We start from the raw sequence: 20,568 nt of genomic DNA, 5'->3' as shown, positions 1-20,568 counted from the left end.
ACAGACCAAAATACACCACCTGCGAGACCATCAATATCAATTAGTGCATGTTTGCTAACTAACGATTCTGAGAGCTGAAGTCATATTCAGCGTTCAATTATCAATTGCAGTGAAACTCAAAGGTAAAATATAGCCAAAATATTTTACATTTACTCCTCTTTTTCAATGCCCCATCGAAGATCAAACGTCGAACTAACTTAAGAAGAAGACTTGAAGTTACTCACTAAATTGATAACTGAGGATTTTTAGCCTGAAACGACACAAATTTTTAATAACTGCTGCCACAAGCCAAGCTACCGGAGACATTGAAAACCTCTGCAGATTTCCTGAAGCTCCTTTGAATAAAGCAGTATTAAATGAGTATTTATTTCTGGCTAAAGGCCTCAACTAGCACTTTCAAAGGCGCATTTCGAAATGGAAATGATAATGGAGCCCCCAAGGAATATCATCGATGTTGCAGATGACAAGAGGCTGGTCGAGAAACTTGATCCTGATATGGGTGAGTTTACACTATCTGTCACTCATGTTTTCCTGCTTGCTGCTTGAATTAGCAGCAGATATGAGATGGTGGACAATGTTTGAAACCAATCTCTGTTTTATCTGCTTTTTCCAATTATTTTATACCAATAAATACGGTGCAAGGCTACTCAGAGTTATTTAAAAGGTAACTAAAACCTTCGAAATTTTACACTTTTATATACTAACTAGGATATAGGCACTAGAAGATTCATTTAATAGGCGGCACTTAAAACATTTTTGCCGCGTTCTATTCTCTCAGAATTTAACATAGTTTTATTATACGCCAACTTTCCGCATCGTCAGTGTCAAAAGTTCCATTTCATAACTTGTTTTTTCCGTGATTTAACAGCCATTTTAAATTTCGAACACCATTGCCAAAGATCACGAGATATGCGGAGAGAAAAAAACTTCCTATGACGTACGACTAAATAGTAATTTTGAAAATAATTCATTACTACAGAACCGTGATTATCGATAACGCTATCAGTATTACTACTTCAAATACTCAAGTTACATACAATTAAATTCTATAGAAGGAAGTATCCTTTATCAACATATGAAATGTAAAAAGATAGTGGATATTTTGGTTTTATCCGGGATTAAAATCATAATTGATTTTTTCACGATCCTGTGACCCAATCTTTTCAGAACTTACTACCATATCATCCTCATGGCTTGAAGAGATTTTTGCATAGTTTGAAAGTATATTTAATCTTTATCTATAACAATTTAATATTCATTATACATTAAATTTGCATACCTAATTAAATTACAAGCTGTAACGGAAACAAAATGAATATTTCGATCCGCAAGAATTCAATGGTGTGTATGCAACCCGTCGTTCATTTAAGTTGTGCACGGTGGAGTACGATCAAGGAAATAATGGTAGAACAAATTACATACAACTTTGGGATTATTTTATTTAGCACTTAAGAGACTTGGTCGTCAGTTTGATTTTATCAATCGGTATCACATACATAAAAAATAGCAACTTTGCTTTGGCAAAATGTGTTTCAAACGTTGAAAAAAAACTGAAGCAGAAAAAATGTATATATTTTAATTTTAAAATGTTACTGTTGAATATGAATTTTTATCTTCCACATCTTGAATCAAGGGTTTGCAAAGAGTTTTAGCTCAATGAGAAGATGTCGTGTTGCGAAAACATTAAAGGTAATATTATAAAAATCGAGAATTAATAAAACTCTGGAATTAATCAATGCAAAAAAAGAATTTGCCTAGATTGTTAAAGATAACAAAGAACTATTAGTAACTAATTTTATCGAGATGGTCAGGGCAAATATGACCTTTCTAAGTATAAATCATAACATTTTGTTAACACATGCACTGCTGGTGTAAACCCATACTTGTGCTCTTGCAGAATTTCGTCGTTTTCAAAGGAACATCTCTTTGAACGTTAGTCCATTTATTTGCAATATGGGTCAATTTTATTCACTGAAGTAATAGGCAAAGTCAAAATTACACCACACCAAAGTGAAGTCAATAGATTTAGCCAGGTAATGGTGTTTTCAATCTTTGACCAAAGTTAGAGCAGACAAATGAACAACCATTACTCAAAATCAAACAAAATGGATATGAAGCACTCAAATGGTATTTATGGGAAAATTCTTTCATTTTAAATATCTGGTCTGATAAGACAGATTGGAGTAGAACAGTTTTGCTCTGAAGGACTGCCATTAAAGCCAGGGCACCATGATGGCTGTGAAATTTTGAGAGAAGAATACAGACATCGCCTATGCCGGAGAAATTCATTCATGAGATAACTATGGAAATCAAAATGAAAAGAGAGCGGAATTCTATACTATGACCTCAGAAAATTGCATAATACAATGAAAATTCATAGATACTGATATCTCATAAAAAATCTCACCTTAAACTGCAGTAGGTACCTATATATTTTACAGCACCAATTTTTTCCAAATTTATGTATTCCAGGCCCTCAAGAATGGTGTTCTAAGGCATTATGCACTTTTTTAAACAAATATCAAATCCTGGATAGTGGGGATATCAGATTACTTCACAAAAAAATAGGCCAGTTACTGTCAAGCTCATCAGAGGAGTCTATGGGATTAATAAAGGAAGCCTCCAGCGCCTTAGAAAAGCATTCTTGTGAACTTGAAGACATTTTAAATTCTACAGGAGGTGTGCCAGTAAGAAATTAAATATTTTGTATATATCATGACAGTCATTCTAAAGCCATCAAATACCACATCAAAAATATAAAATCAATTACCCTTGTGACTTTCACCAATTTTTAAGTCACATGCACTCAAATTGAGACCAATAAGACAACATTAATGCAAAGAATATAGAGAAGCCAACTCTACTGTGCTTGAATGTATTATTTTAAATATTATTCTCATTATTTAAATTACTTATTATTTTAAATACTCACGCTCCTAAAATACTGACAAAACCAGGCTAACCAACAGCAAGCACAGAGTTAACTCATACTTGTTTTCAACCAAGCAATATTTGCAAAGTAAACTAAGGTGCTATCCAGGATAGTAATGACCAAAAGTAAAACAATGTGAAAGTTACAGAAGAAACGAATTTGAAAATTTTAAAATCAATGAAAGAAAGCTTTAATGAAAGATAAGCTTTGTTTTGCAGAGCTAAGAAATAAAATATGTATACATAATACTTTGGACACATTACATACCACAGAATAATAAATTCCTAAAGATTACATTAAAATTTATGAGATCACAAAAACTATTACCATCAACAAAAGCAGAATTTTTCAAAATTAAAATGGGATTTTTCATTTTTTTTCATAGAAATGGATACATATCGTACATATATGTATATAGCAGAACACTTTCTTGCCTTATTCATTCATTGATAAGAACCAATATCTAGATTTTGCTCTTGCCTCAAAATCTTCACTATTCACCATAGTACCAGTGAGGCTTCTACAGTTGCAGTTGACAAAAAACCCTAATTACTTTGGTACATATATTTTCATGACATGCAAACTAACCAGAGATAGGTTGAATATATTGACCAACACTGACAAACACTACTCCCCGTGAACTTCCTACCCACAATGCACTAAAACAAATGAGTACACAAATTTATAACCTTGTATCTTATTTCATGACTCAATATGCTAAGTATTATATTAGAGTATAAATCACATAATATTTTCATCCTAGATGATGATGATAACAGTATCAATACTCAATACTGTGAAAATTTTCTTACTTATAAACCAACTAATCATTAAAATTAAATTATCATTAATAATAAATTCCATACAAAAAAACAATCCCTCCCTGCAATCCCATATGAGAAGATTTTTGGGATGACCATTTTAAGTTTTCATTTTCTTAGAATAAGGTTGTGAGTGACGAAGAATTGGCTAAGGCATGGAATGATGGAAAAGAAATATTTCACCAAAAAGTAAAGATTATTGAACAGTTATCCAATGAGTTTAAAAATGCTGAAAGCAGAAAATCGAATGCAATAAAGAAAGTTTTATATGCATACTACAGTAAATGCTTGGATGCCTCAGACAAACTATCTTCAGAGGCAAAATCACTTCTGGAATTGCATCTGAAGGTATGTTAATAATAATTTAATGAAAAAGTTCACAATATTATTCCCAACCATGGCCTAGTTCAGGGGTCTCCAATTTACTAGGCCAAAAGGGCGACATTCCAAGTTCCTAATCGCCCCGCGGGCCGGATAGCAAATTTGCCGATGACTGAAGTATTCGATTCCAACGTCTACTGAAGTATCTGGTGGCGTATTTCTTATTTACGAACAGTTGAAGGCAACTTTGACGTGTAGTACAGTGCCGCAATGCTACTAGCGGCGTCTCACAGAGTTAAACGAGCGATAATCGCGCGCTATTTGAAACGAGTGCGTGGGCCGGATGGAAGCCCTTGGCGGGCCGGATCTGGCCCGCGGGCCGTAGTTTGGAGACCCCTGGCCTAGTTTAATGCCTGCTGTAGTGACCAGCTGCAGGGAATGGTTTTATGACAGCCTTTTACAAATTTGAAAGAATTGATTAGAGAACCATTATTCAGGTGTAAAGATAAGAGGCTAAAAAGGGGCTGGGCACTCTCCAGAACAGAAACATGGATACTGCTGAAATATAATGAGAAATAGCTTAAAGCATTCAAGATGTGAACATGAAAGAGAATGGAAATGGTGAAATGGATAGAAATCTAAACAGTATATAAAAGAGGATGTCTGTTTGTCTGTGCGCTATGCATTTCCATACGGCTCAATGAATAGGGTAGTTTCCTTCATCAAAGAAAACGAAAGGCATTGATTGCGATCCGTTACCCACCATTAGTGTATTCATAATATACAAATTATTTGATTTTAGAAATACCGGTTTAGACGAATGGCATTGGTCCATTTTTATCCTCATTTGAAAAGGGGCAGATTGGCGCCCATGCGATGCCACTCCACGTGACGTCACAGGGACCAAGTTTCTATAGGAGAAGATAGGAGTTATACATCATCTGAGGTTACCAATGCATGCATGAGGCGCAGAGCTCAGGGAAACATGTCTTAATAATCACTTATTAAAACTGGCTAAGGTCGGAAAGTTTTCTTCATTTGATAAGGTATGAATAATCCTTATTTAAGCCTAGCGCTACCAGCCAGCAGGGCACTCAGCTACCCGCTAGCAACCTGCGTCGTATCAGCGCTAAGCCTCGCCTCAAGGTCACCTCACAGGGCGGCAGCGGGGACCAGAAATACGTCGCACGGAGAGATTTCCCATCATTCCTACTTACACGTCGCGTTTTCGTGCGCTTGAAAATTTTCACTTTTCATTTAATCGCAAAAAATAGATATCGTCATTTAAAAATCTAAAAGCGTGAAATACATACTCCAGGAGTAATAATCTTTCGATTTAGACAATAAAAAAATAATAGGAAACCACCCTATTGTAACCAAAGTTAACACGTAGGTACATCTCATGCTCCTGAACCACATAGTGCTACTTTCCATCGCATCTGATGCGTCCTTCGTGTCATTTTCTCATTATCGATTTTGACGTCACATCATACAACTTCGGTGGTTGGACATGCCAAGTAGGCACAACTCTTCACTCGCTCAACGGGAAAACATAAATAATACTACACTAACCTATTAATAGTCTTGGTGCTAACCATTTTGCTGGGGCATGAATGATCGTTCACGAGACATTTTTGGACTATACACATACTGGCGCACACAGCCATCAATGCTATGAAGCTGATCCCTTGCACTTTATATGGAAATTGTTTCTTCCATTGGTTGCTGTTCAGCGTGCCTAAAAATCCTGTTATGTGACCATGAATTTCCAAGCTTCAAGCTTCCCACTTCTCTGGGTACTATCTTCCCCAAGCAACATTAGGTGGCCTGCTATTAAAAAATAAAGTCATATTTTGGGTGAAAACTACTGTACAAGAGAAATAGGATGCATAGGTCACGGACTTCAGGAGGAGGGGAAGCTGAAGATTATGATGGTAGGGAGAATTCTAGGTCAGGGAGGAAGAAAATACAGTTAAAAGGTAAAATAAGTAATACATAAGCTTTTTGCCAAACAGAAGAATTAAATACATATAATGTAAGTGCCACCCTCCATAAAAATTGAATTCAACAGGAAGATTAGCCAAAGTAATTGAAGACTAACAATAAGTCTTGGACAAGGATTCAATTATCCTGATTCTTCGGCTTCCTCCTAACTCATTAGAACAAGGTTGTGGTCTGAATATGCATCCACCAAAGGGAAGCCACATGATTTTTTTTCACAATAAGCCTAAACCAATGCCTTACCATAATGATATCCATCTGATGACTCCACATGCACGCGAAAATTTCCCAAGTGTACCTCCATCCACGATGATGTTTAAGCCTTGACTTTGATAAATAGCTTACTTCCCTTCAATATTTTACTTCTTTCTTATCCCAGTCTTTTCACATTCCTAATCTAATGTCATACTTAGCCCATGTTTTCTAGTTTAACTTCCACAACTTGAAACATAGGCTTACACAGCGAGATTCATTGATGCCAACGGCTTTCAGGAGCAGCTGTGTCACATGAACTTTCGCAGCCATTATTACAGGTCATGTCATCAGGCGATGAAGGTTGCCTGGAATGATCCAACCATGCCATTCATCGCCTGATGATACAACCTGTAATGGCTGCAAAAGCTTGCGTTACGAAGCGCAATATGCAGCTGCTCCTGAAAGCCGTTGACACTAATTAACTTCCACAAGTTAATCTCAGCCCAATTTCTATGCACATAACATAATCACTCTTCTAAAAAAAAGAGAATTGAGAACGATCTTAAATCCAAACCGTTTATATTTCAGATTATAAATGATTCAATGTGTTTGGATGCTTTAATGAACACAGATTTGATTGAATATATTTCTTTGAATGAACTCATAACTCCAGTTATTTTTAAATATAAACTGAAGAAGAGACAGGAGTATTCTATAAGAGCGAGAAAAATGTGCATATTTTATCACCTAAGGTAAGATATGGATTTTAATAAATTTTGGAAGTGGAGTCTGAAAACAAACTAAATATTTTGAGATACATAATTTCATGATAACCACATCCTAAACAGCATCTGAACTTCACATAATAAGCTTTCTTTTGTATAAAATTTTCCAAAAACACAAAGGATATCTTTGATTTTCCTGAGATCTCACATAATTTTCTGAATTTTGATACAGAACGATGTACATTATTGGCTATCTGTCCCTTTTATGTAATGATGGCTACATAGAGAAGTACACTTTTTCACAATAATAAAATGCATTTTGGCTCACAGTGCCATTATTGATGGCTCTGTGAGCCAATATGTGTTGCACAAACTTTGCACTTTTTCACAAAATAATTGTGAAAAAGTGCAACTACTTTAAATGTCAATGTGTCAAACTTTCACTATATCACACCCGAATCGGTGAATCACATGAATGTAACAGTCTCGCAATCAATGTCTTCATTCTCCTGGTGCTACCACATCAATTGTTGGTTTAAGACAATCCCTCTACTACTAAAGATACCATGCATCAATGCAGCACTCACTGAAATTCCCATTGACAGTTCATGCATTAGCATAATAGTACCACTTTCAAAATAAGAATTTTTTAGCTGATGCTTTATCCTAAGTAAGTAAAGTAATGAATAAAAGAAAGAAAAAAGCTACATGCATAACAACTAATTTCCAATGAACAATTTTCATTACAGGATATCACTTTGGAAGTACAAGTATCTGGAAGCAAATGCATATAGCACAGCAGATATAGATTTACAGAGAGCCAAATTTTTAGAAATTTACCAAAATAATGCCACTGCTACATCATTAAAAGAATTGGAAAACTTAGAAAATCAGTTCAAAACTGAATCCTGGGAAGATATCCCAACCATTTTAAGCAATTTATTTATATATAAACGAAGTTGCATTGGGACACAATTAATTTTCAGTTGAGCAATCATTCGCCTGGTATCATTTTTTTGATAAATAATTCTTGTATTCCCTGATGCTGAATAATTAATTATCACTAATTTTGAAACCCAATTAACTTTACAGTAAGTTGCTTATCACTGAAAAAGTGCTAACGTCACCGTTAACATTCAGAGAGATTTTTAAATTCAAAAAGATTTTCAAAGAACCATTGTTAAATAAATGTCACCACAACATTTTGCCACTCTTTTTTGTAGGGGTACTGGTAGAGTCAATTTCAGGTCAAAAGCCATGCCTGTTGTCATTAATACCTATTGTAAAATAAACTCAAATGTTAGTTAAAAACATATTCAGCTACACACCTTACCTGAAGAGTTCTCGGGATTGTCACTGGTTCAGGAACTGCATTACTGCCGACGTTTCGATGTCTGACTCGGCCATCGTCCTCAGGGCCATATGCTGTATGGCTCAATAGCCCTGAGGACGATGGTCGAGTCAAACATCAAAATGTTAGCAGTAATGCAGTTCCTGACCCAGTGACAATCCCGAAAACTCTTCACGCAATCTATTCACTGGAAAAGAACCAAATATTTCTTGACACACACCTTGATTCATATGACTTCCTCAGCATCAATTCATGTTTAACACTTGTATTGGTATATGGTATTTCAGTAGTATCTTCAGATAAGAAGTTCTTCTTCCAGCTCTATGAAGAAATACTTTGTCTACTTTAAACATGAAGAAGAAGAAATATGCTGCCTTCTTATCCAAAGATACCTGCTGCAATACCAGAAAAAATGCTGCAAGGAACATGGACTGACACTGAGTAAATCTAGAGACACAAGTTATGCTTCTTGAAACATTCTGCACAAACCTTCATTGCAACTAATTGAAAAAGTGTACCTATCGTTTCAGAACAGATGATCCTACAACTCATCAGCCTCCAAGAAAATATATCTAAGTTGTTACAACAACAATACTGGATAACAGTGAACCATATAATTGATGATATAATGGAAACAGAACAAATAAGTATTACAGAAAATGATATCCGTCAATTTTATGAGTATGAGAAGAAAATAAAGACTATGCACTTAAGAAGAATGTCAAATTTCAAGGTATCACAGCATATTTACAACGTTTTTAAGGCTAGCTTTTGAATATCAATAAATCTTTAGAAGACAAATGTTTGCAATTGTCACTATGTATTACCTACATTTTGCAGGCATTATGCAGAGCTTTGATGTCAAAGATGGAGAAACAGAGAATACAAACATTTTCATTCATGGAAGACATGGACGTGAATTTGAAAGACAAAATGTATCACTTGATAAACTACAGAAAAATACTTGAAAGAATATCAAGTGACAAAATTAAGGCTTCTTTCAATGAAATTCAGGTAGCTAAAAAAATATTAATTCATTCATCAATATTTCATTAGTACTAGACAAGACAACCATGCAAAACTTCCTAATAAGCTTATGTATTCCAATGTAATTACTGAGATTTCCAAAAGAATTCCATTAGTCAATTTTGGATATAAATTCTAACGATTAGCTCCAAGTTGTCACACCTACATTACATTATGTACTTGCCTCGCTTAATACTTTATAACACCATGCATAATGGTACCTTTTCTCAAAATGGTAACGGCAAATATTGCCACTGATGTAGCTTTCAAACTTCTTGGTGTTACTATCCTGGCACTAACTCAGAAATCCCACATGATTTTTTCCGAATGCTATTTTTCTACTCATTATCATCAGTCATCCTGTAAATTCAACAGACAAGTCTCATACAGAGTTTCATTAGTACGTAGGCACAAAAAAGGCTGGATCTATTATATTAATAACAGAGCAAATAAATGTTTGCATATTTTGATTTATCCTTGATTATGATCAAGTGAATGTTCAGCAAGATTTTTTCAAGCAATTATACCTCAATTTCTTGCTTGACTCAGTTTTTTTTCTATTTCTCAATTATACTCAAGAATTTACTCAAATTGCATGGACTTCTTCTAGCTTCTGAGGCATTTTTTCCCTCAAATTATCAAATTTTGGTATGCACCTCTAAGTTTTACATGATTTTCCTTAGGATGCATTTTAAAAGGTTGTACACAGCAAGGCCATATCAAGAAAAGTTTTTCGAGTGTACGGGTAAGAGTGAAGGAGATGCATTTCTGAGGGGGAATGGCTTACCTCAAAGGGATGAATAAATTAATAAAGGATTTCAATGGAAGGGGTATCAACTGTGACTGTGAACTTCCTAATATTTCTGGGGAGCCTGAGGCCCGAGACACTCCCCATACCATTGCTCACTACAGCCTTGGCACTGAGCAGAAATACAGCAATACAATCTTCCTAATAACATTGCTTAATTCCTTATGAGCAACTAAATATTTTTTTAGATTGAATATATCTACTGCTCCAACAAGCCCGTTGTGGTCCTGAAATAGTGGTTACTTAGTGGACAAGTCTTGAATAGAACGTGAATGATGAATGCAAATCAACTTGGTTTGGTTACGCACTTCATTTGAGAGCAACTAGTTTCAGCCAAACGTGGTCATTTCACAATAAAGTGGAAGCCCAGTATAGCAAGTACAGCATATTGCAAGAACCACATTGTAGGGAGTGATAGTCTTGGTACCACCGAATAGCCTATGTTTTACAAGTAAAATAAATTGGATATAGTGGAATTAGAATTATTAGCAAAGTTATGTACAAATACGCAAGTTAAGGCAAACCCAGATCTTATCCCTATGAGAAATAGCACTGATATAAAAGGAGAACTGTAAGTTACGGTGAATATGGGAAATGGAGGGGCTTCATCTTCACCTTCGGGAGTGGGTTCATTCAGGAGTAAGATTGAGATATTACTCAGCAAGAAAAGGAAGTGAGAGGGAGGGCCTGTCCTTGCATGGGCACATCTCCAATAGAGGGGAAAAACTATGGAAGAGAGGACAATCAGAGAGCTGCAGGAAGAAAACAAAATTTCATTTTCAGTATTTTCTTCGCTACCACCCATAGAACTACCAACTGCTCATCTCCATTGACATATTCAATGCCCTATTTACATTAAATTCGTCAAAATCGGCCGTAAAAATAAGAAAGAAAAATATGTAGATGGAGGTTTCCGCCCCATAACTTCCATTCAAATACTGCTTTTTATAAACGGCACACACGGTTCGAAAAAGGGAAGCTTACTGAAGGCCATATACATGATCGGAAGACTTGGAAGTGGATATTAGTCATGTACAGAGGCGGAGAAAGGGCTCCCGACAAAACCGGCAGAGCACTTCAATTGACATGCTCCATATTTCGGCTTGGACGGGACCACATCAATATGTATGAGGTCTTAACATATATGCTGCATGGGGTTCATGCGAGATTAGGAAATGGAGGTAAGAATAAAATGAATGCAAAGAACTAGAACGTGGCTTGGCTCTCATTGAATAATATTTTACGGCATGAGTATATACAGGATTGAGTTGGAACAACTTATAGAGATGAAAAAAGCAGTACATTAGATCAGTCACTGCATATAATGTATAGGTGTTAAAAATGTTTCTGATTTTGGTCTAAATAATTTTTCCTTAATACGTATTTCCTAATTTTATAGGTCTAACTTTGCCATTCCTTTACAAATTATTATAGACTGTTTTCTGTGAAATACAATTTTTTTTACAGAAAATGGAAATTAAGCTGAGTGTACTCATTGACACATTGAGGCAAGAAAGTGAATCACAAAAAATAGATAAATGTATGGAAAAAATTAAAGCTCTCCTGGATAGTATTAAAAAGAAGTAAGTTCACCTAAACTCTATTTCCAGCACTAATGTCTTCCTGTTTGTCATTTTAATTCACCAAATGATTCAAATCCATACATATAATATTTTATGTTTCAATACCTAATTTATTTGCAACATTTTCAGTCACAGAGATTTCGATAAGACCACATATTTCCAAACAGACAGTGGTGTAGCAGGGGAGGTGGTCCGGAGGGTCTGGACACCCATTCCCCCAAAATAACAATTACTTTGCTTCATAAAAGAAATCAAAATATTGAAAAATCATGAATTTACAAAAGATTTCTTTGAAAAATAAAGTATTTTCAGTTATGAAAAGTGTTAAAATTAGTTTAAAACACTCCACTTAATACCCTGTTTCTCAAAAATTTTCCCCCTGGTTTTGGACCCCACCCGAACAAAATTCCTGGCTACTCCACTGCAAACAGATTCTCGATTCCATCTTTAGCTTAGCAATGCTACTTAGCATATGTTAAGGTGTAAATGTTGATTTTTCATCATTATCTTAGTGATATGTCAGACCCAATACCACTTTTTTATTACAATTATACTACACTTTAAACTTTGATTCTTTCAAGGCTTACAAAGACAAGATCAACATATATAACAAGAGGATTTTTGAATGCAATTTCTACAAATATGGAATCAAAAACATTTTGATCAGCAGTCAATTTAGTACATACATAGAGAGAAATATTTTGAAAACTTACTTTCCATAAATATTCATCCATTTAGCAAGAAAATGGTTTCCCATTATATTAATAGAATTTGGGGAATTTTACATACCGCTGAAGTTACACCAGGATTCCAAAATTAAGGTCTGAAATACTTAAAGAATGGATTAGCTCAGAGCCAATCAGTTGCAAAAGAGAATTATGATAGGCCACAGCAATGTGGTTGTTCAGTCAGACCTGAAATCTCAATTCATTAAAAGAATTTGGTAGATATAGATGAATGATAAGGTGAGAAAAAAACTTCCACATTAAACCATACAGCAGTAATAAACAATTTTAATTATTACCGCACAGTTATTAACATAACTGGTGAGGGGATTGATGACAGTACACACTCAGTTTTTTATAAGGGACTAACCTTCGCCCCACACCAAGAAACATTTCATTTGGTGACATAATTGGAGGGGTAGAGCAAGCAATACAGAAGCTTCCCAGTGATGCAGATGAGGAGGTAAAAAGTGATTTCTCATTTGTCCTTAAGCATGCATTTCCACCCTAAGCCAACATTTCTAAGAGAGAGAGGATTGCGCTGAATTCATTGAAAAGAAATATCAATCATTGCTCTTCCTGTGGACAGGGGCAATACCACTGTCTTTATGATAAGTGTTGATTACTGTCATAATATTCTAGAGTTACTGAGGGACAGCACATACAGGAGAATACCCCGAGACCCCATGAATTTTGTACCCAGAAGAACCTTAAGATAATTAAATAAATAGATTTGCCACAAGAGACAGTTAAGAATCTGCTACCTCAAACACCAGTGCTTCCTAGGATTTATAGGTTGCCCAAGATTCATAAGGAATGAATACCATTGAGGCCAATTGTCAGTGCAATAAACTCTCCGACATACAATACTGCCAAATATCTAATGGGCATCCTAACGCCATTCCTGAGCCTTAGTGAACATATGACTCAACCATATCTGGCAATTAAGATCCACCGCATTCTATGGTGGTACAACATCCAAACCAGCCATAAACCACCACCCAAATTAAGGCACAGATCCTACCGGCCTGAAGATGCCAGGGGTTTACCAGGTTCCTTGCAAAAGCAGTAAAATATACGTGAGGGAAACAGGCCCAATGGTTGAGACAAGGCTGTAAGAGCAAGGAGGGCATTTTAGATTAGTACAACCAGAGAAGTAGGCTGTGGTGGAACACAGTGTCAATGAAAATCACGCCGTTTGATGGGGAGATGAAAATTACCTTGCTGCACACAACCCTACTGGGACCACAAAATCAAGGAAACCATCGCGATCTGCCTCAATCTAAAAAATTTTAATTGTGTTACTGGCTTTAATCTAAGCAATTCTTGGACACGGGTAATCAATTGCATGAAAAACATAAGGAAAGTACAGAAAGTACATATATCGAAAGAAAATCAGCCAATCCAATACACTTAAAATTTACTGTTGTACTCATCTAATAGTCAATTCAGTTCAGCATGAAATTGTACATTGAGTCATTAATATGCCTTGAGAATGTAAAACAAGTCATTTTCCAACACATTGGCTAATACGACAGCAATAGCCTGAAGAAGAGCCCGAGAGGAATACCAGAACATACTCTAGTAACTTAAAAGTAAGAAAACTGGAAAGTAACCACCCACATTTCATGATTTGGTACGTCATTAGAGCTCTTGTTTATCATTTGGTTCAAAGTGAACTTTTTTTGAGGGCAGGAATTGCTCATCATACTGTCCACAACAACAAACCACATTTGGCCAATGCAGGAAGCCAAGTAGTGGCTGAGAAGTACCAAGCCGCTTGCCATAAACTCATGATATCATCAATTTATCAGTGTTAAAGAGTTAAAGGTCATTATCTATTCACCCTATATAGCTAGAAGTACACGACACATGGAAAAAATGGAAATATGCGGATCTATTTTTTTTGAACTCTTAATTCCATTGTCATTATGAAAAAATTGGTGAAAGAGACCATATTTCTAAATTTCACAACTACAGTAAATTTACCAAATATCCTCTTCTTCTTAATAGAGCAGCAGAAAACTTTAAGGTACAGGGCGACATAATAAGTAATTATGATCCTTTTCTCAAGAAAAATGCACCAGAACTCAAAGCAGCGATTTCAAAATTCTTACAAGATCATCCAAAGAGATCTCTGAAGTATTATGAGACACCACCGGAGGCATTTACACACTTTGGAATAGAGGGAGAAAAAATAATTATTCCTGCACTGCAATATTCATGCACTGTGTTTTGTAAATTACTGCAAGACTTGACCCAAAGGTAAGTTCGATGTTTATGTTGGTTATATGTATTACGAAAAGGTAAGAATGACTGCTTAATATAAAAAAAGTTCACAAAATAAACATCTCACAAATGAGTACTTGTTATTGAGTCTTATCTGATTTACATCAGAGAAACTATGCTGGCTACACCCCTTCCCCATCCTAAAGCTCGAACCACCTCCCTCAAAAATCTGGCAAACACCTTAGGGTCAATATGGTAAAAATTAGAGTACATACATACATTCTCAGTCAAGTTGAATTAATTTGCTGACAGGTAAATTTTTATGCGATTTGAATGGGAAAAGACTGATTGGTAAATAAAAATTTGCACACTGGAAAAAAAATGTTGCTTAAAAAATCATTATTACCGATCAGACAAAAATAAATTCCAAGAGTTCATAACACGATTAAGATATCACAAATCAATTATTGCTTTGATAAAAGGCTTAATTAAAGAGAAAACTAAATTTTTTGCCATTAGAAAAACTTCCCTTCCAATTTTTTAAAGACTCTTTCCCATTATTATTCCTCAATTTTTTCAGATTATGGACATTAATGGCACAACTCAAACAAAGTATTGAAGAAGAGTATGTAGAAAATGGGAAGAAATGGACACAAGAGCAAACGTCATTTATAAATATAGCTCAAAAAACGTTCACCATTTTCCATGAAAAAAGATATGATAGAATAGAAAAGAATATAAAGCAAATAAGGCTAAATGAACTTTTTTGCCACAAGGAACAGCTATCATCCAATCAAAAGGTAGTTAATCAAGTCTTGAATTTTCCAGTGAAAATCACTGTCCATAAACTAATTCAAGGAATAACAAAACATTAATGCCAGCATGAGCAACAAAAAGATTTTATATTTCTCAGAGGGGCACAAAAGGAGGGCTGGCTTGTGTTCTCTGTCCCTGCTCTATGCACATGACCCCCATTTCAGCTAATTTTATAACAATAATGTCAACTAAAAAGACAGGAAAAGCCTCATCATAGATGGGCAAGTATCAAAACAATAGTAGAGGATAAATTTAACTAAGCAAAATTCAAGAGTAAATTAAAATTTATGTAATGGTAGATTTTTCTTGAGGAGTACCTGATTGATTCGTACGCACATGAAAAAAATATTGATTTTCACAATTAAAGATACACCACAAGCAGGGATGCTGACTTGCAAAAACTATTAGGGGGGCCCAAACCGGGGATCTTGCCCTGGGAAATTTTATAAGTAGTGAGTTTTAAGTTTTATAAGCATTTTAGAAGAGTCATATGATCAACATTAGAACCCTGATAACTCGAATCTCGATACCTGGACACACTGGGGAAAATCGACAAGCCTAACACATTTTTTCCTCACACCCATAACTAATATTTGGGGGGGCTCGGGCCCCCTCAAGCCCCATGGAGTCGGCGCCACTGACAACAAGTTATATTTTTAGAGCCAGATCCTTAAAAGTAGTTACCACATCTTCATTGATGTTATCAGCAATGGAAGACCAATGAGAACTCTTATGAAAAGAAATCAAACAATATTGATTTCCAATAAGTCCATTTGGATTAGTAGGCCTAATTTCAGCCAAATCAAGATTTACCGAACATTAATGAATAGAAATATTGAAGTTGAATATGACTTCCAACTGTCAAATTTTTCAATTTAGTAAACACATTTTTTTTCCAAATCCCTCCAATTCTTCTCTAGTTCTTCTTGGGTATCCAGCTTTGTTCACATTTTATTTCATACTCTGGATTTTCAAGGACACCAAATAATTAAGGTTGGATGAAAATTTGATTATAATTGTCTGAAACAATCTTCAAGCTTAATTACATGAAAGCTTTGAGTGAGTATTAACTGTACGATTGCTCAATCTCATCAATTTTTGGATTGTTTCAGACATTTTTGTTCAACCTTAATTAATTAATTTCCTTAAAAAATCCTGAGAATGAAATAAAATGACAAAAGGCTTGAAACCAAAAAAAAAAAAATTTTCATGGTAACTGCTCTTTACATCCAAAAAAAATGTTTGCATTGTCACAGCTTGGTAATAAAGGAGTTGCAACCCCACGTATATGAACAAAAAATGCGTAAAAATTGTCTTCCCTAACAACTCCTAAAGTATTGCAGATTCCTCCTGAAACAGCCTGTATATTTTGTTGGCATAATGCTGAAAGTTAAACTGATCATTGGTTTTCGCAGCTATATGAAATATAAATATATGTATTGTAACCCCGCGGGGTCACCAGGAGGAGAGTAAGCCAGCGCGGTTATGGGTCAGGGGTGTAAACAATACGGAATTCGCGTGCGAGAGAACTCCATGCACGTCATGAGGCAGATGTTCTCGGACGACGAGAGGGAAAAAAAAGGAGGGGAAGCAGAGGAGGTGTCAGTTGGGAGGTGAGGCCCGGAGGCTCACTCTCTCTCTCTCGTCAACCACGGCTGTGAAAGGATCACGGACAACCTTGCCTGGTGGGAGGTTGATGGTGGCCGGAAGGGCTGATTGCCCCGTGGAGCGACGATCCTGATTCTTAGCGGCGGTCTTGCCGGAACAGCTGTTGGAGTTCCACCGTGACGCCGGAAGTTATCCTGATTTCGAGCGGCGACGTCGCCAGGACCATCCTGGAGTTCCACCAGGACACCAAAGTTGTGAGCCCCAAGTACTTGCTCTGCCTGGAATTTGTCGTGCTGAGTTCTCTCGCAATTTGGTATGATGTGAATGAGGGAATGGGGTATGTTTTCCGAGTTCCGTATGTTGGTTTGCTTGGTCGTTACACGTGCTAGTCATTTCGCATTTGCTTCTTCTCCACCCGAAATATTCATTTTCATCGCATGCTTGGTCTGTTTCTCGGTTAATGAAGGTAATTAAATTGCATAATTGTTGGTTAATTATTAAAATAAATGCTGTCATATATACTTGTGTCCCGACCTTTCATTTGGCAACCTGTCACGGTTCCTCGGATGAGAACCTATTTCACGACCCGATTTTCGTTAGCCTGGTATTAGTTTAGTATTGGTGTAGACCGAGGGACGGCGCCCGTACGGTTACAATATCGATAAAACGGTGGGGCAGATGATAGGTGATACAGATCTACTCAGCAGATGTACATATTGTAGGTATAAGCTCCGCAAGGGAAATAATTTTGGGGGAAGGGGACATTAAATAACTTTGAACCCCCATCTATGGATATGTACCTAGCCACATTTCCATCAAGAGTTCCACTTCAATGAAAAATAACTTCTCATTTTGTCTTCCAGACTTTCAAATTCTGGCATAATCTTTATTTATAATGTGGTTTTGTTTAATACACACAGATGATGGCAAATTCCAAAAAGGAAATAAACACGAAACAAGAGGGTGTGTCCTTGCTAATAAAAGAGAAAAGTGACCAAATGAAATCAGTCATTGAGAATGAAATGAGTAACATGAAACACATCCAAAATAAGACAGCTATATCCGCATTTCATCGAAAGGTAAGTAAGAAGTACATATGCATTACGAGAAGCAATGCGCAAACAACTGAAAGGCAATATGTACAGCAAACAATGATATCTTATGATCCAAATTTCACGAAAGGGGCATTATTTGCCATACCTTCACAATATCAATTCCAAAAATAACACACATGCACTAGGTGAGTAAAAATAGTCTTTGTTTCCAATCCAGTTACAAAATTTAGAAAAATCATCCTCTGATAAATTAGAAACAAGCTTGTCCAATATCAAGGAGGAAATGAAACACCTGACTCATTCAATTCAAGGAAAAAATATTAAGCGTCTTAAATTTATAAGGTATGTATGATTTCAGTAACATCTTAAATGTTTTCAAGAAAAAAATCAACTAAAATGTAAAAACGTTAATGCTAACTCAGGCCATGGTTATACTTATATTTCCAATTACCATTCTTATTTTACAAAATTATTCCCTGATTAAATACGCCTAATGTATTGACAATTCTCTCTTCTCTTACAAAATAAAAATTTCCATGCAATTCCACTAAAAATAAAAACTTTCTAAATAAAAAGAATTTCTCTTTTAGATTTTTCTCTGAAGGAGGGGATTACAGTGCAGCAGAAGTTTCATCTTACATAAAGGAAACTGAAAATGCAAAGAAGGTTCTACAAGATTTAGAAAAAACCACATTTAAAAATCTAGAACAAGCAGCGAGCCTGATTTCAAAAGAAAGAAAACAAGCTAGTTCAATGATCGATAACAAGTAAGATTGATTTCAAAACTTTCACACAAAACCTATATAGCAATCAAAAATCTATCATGATTGTTCCCTTCTTGAGGAGGTAAGGTCGAGTTGAAAGACCAATTACCACATATGTACGAACCCTTTGGCATATACATATTCTCTTGCCTTTTTCATTAGCTGGTATCCAAAAGCTCAGCAGTACAGATCTTTAAGTTTCCATTTTTTTCTTTTTTGGAACTGATAGGTGGACATGCTACATATTCCAGTTCCTATTCCTACTAAATCAAGTTCTCATAGCAATGCTTTTCTGACATACATACTTTCTCAACAATACCACTTCACTTTCTTTGATATGTACTGTCTGCTATGCTGAATGAAAGCCTTAAGGTAGTTGCTATAAATAATAATAATAATAATAATAATAATAATATCTTTATTTGCCCAACGATCTAGTACATTTGCAATGGTCAAGATATAAGGCACGTCAATAATACATGTAAATACAGAAAAATACAGATATACATAATTAATCAGGAATAATTACCTGTTAACATAAAGAGTTAAAATTCATCACCTAAGTATTCATCAACTGAATAATACATTTTAGCCAGAAGTAGTTTTTTTAACTTGGCTTTAAACAAATTAGAATTATTTACATTTTTAATCTCCTTCGGTAATTTGTTAAAAAGTTTGATGCCCATTTCTGTGGGCCCCATTTTAGTAACTCTGGTGCGTACAAAATTGTGATGAATATCACTTTGCGATCTAGTGTTATGGCTATGTACACTGTTATTGAAAGTGAAATTTTTCAGGTTATTCTTTATATACATAATAGTTGACAATATATATACACACGGAATGGGTAGTACAAGCAATTCTTTAAATATTGGTCTACTGTGAGACCTATAGCCTTTATGAGCAATTATTCTCATGGCCCGTTTTTGTAGACAGAATATTTTAATGGATTTATAAGTTGATCCCCAGAAAATTACACTGTAAGTAACATGTGAATAAAAGTCACTGTAATATAGGTTTAATAAAGTTTTCCTTTCCACTGTGGAACTGAGCTGTCTTAACAAGTAGCAAGTAGAACTAAGTTTGCCGCTGATATATACAATGTGGTCTGCCCAGGACATTTTGTAATCCAGATGTATTCCTAAGAATTTACAGTTATCCACTTGATCAATAGGTTTACTGTTCAGACTTACACTGATGTTTTCTGATCGTGGGCCACTGGTCTTAAAGTGCATTAAATTGCTTTTGTTAGGGTTAATAATTAAAAAGTTATCCTTTGACCATTTACTGATCTCATTTGAAATTAACTGAGCTTGATCAATCAATGATTGTTCAGAATTGGATGACACTATCACTGTCGTGTCATCAGCATATAAAACTGGTGTGTTATTTTGATTGCAAGATAAGGATGATGAAAGGTCATTTACATATAATAAAAATAATAGTGGACCAAGAGTTGATCCTTGTGGAACACCCACTGTTGAATGACGAGCAGTTGAAGTATATTTGACTCCATCAAATTTTATGGTCACCACCTGAGATCTATTGTGTAGATATGATTTTATCCATTGATGCGGAGTACCCCTAATGCCCAATCTATAAAGTTTA

The 20,568-nt window shown here is 35.5% G+C and overlaps 1 protein-coding gene across 2 annotated transcripts in view; it reads left to right on the top strand.

The window, feature by feature from the left end:
- Positions 1-20,568, top strand: part of LOC124160548 — a 34,845-nt gene continuing 14,277 nt past the window's right edge. The window contains exons 1-13 of one of the 2 annotated variants that reach the window (XM_046536412.1): positions 1-499; positions 2,473-2,687; positions 3,874-4,101; positions 6,859-7,022; positions 7,745-7,980; positions 8,877-9,079; positions 9,187-9,360; positions 11,648-11,763; positions 14,502-14,753; positions 15,298-15,517; positions 18,062-18,220; positions 18,414-18,538; positions 18,787-18,963. In XM_046536412.1, the coding sequence (XP_046392368.1) occupies positions 415-499; positions 2,473-2,687; positions 3,874-4,101; positions 6,859-7,022; positions 7,745-7,980; positions 8,877-9,079; positions 9,187-9,360; positions 11,648-11,763; positions 14,502-14,753; positions 15,298-15,517; positions 18,062-18,220; positions 18,414-18,538; positions 18,787-18,963 (2,354 nt within the window). In that variant the 5' untranslated portion in view covers positions 1-414. Of the gene's footprint in view, positions 500-2,472; positions 2,688-3,873; positions 4,102-6,858; positions 7,023-7,744; positions 7,981-8,665; positions 8,788-8,876; positions 9,080-9,186; positions 9,361-11,647; positions 11,764-14,501; positions 14,754-15,297; positions 15,518-18,061; positions 18,221-18,413; positions 18,539-18,786; positions 18,964-20,568 lie in introns of those variants that run through there. The other variant, XM_046536413.1, reaches the window with a different exon arrangement.

Source organism: Ischnura elegans, chromosome 6, assembly GCF_921293095.1.
Source record: "Ischnura elegans chromosome 6, ioIscEleg1.1, whole genome shotgun sequence".
Classification (NCBI taxonomy): domain Eukaryota; kingdom Metazoa; phylum Arthropoda; class Insecta; order Odonata; family Coenagrionidae; genus Ischnura; species Ischnura elegans.
Note: the sequence above shows the minus strand (reverse complement) of the source record. Positions and strands in the feature narration are given on the sequence as shown.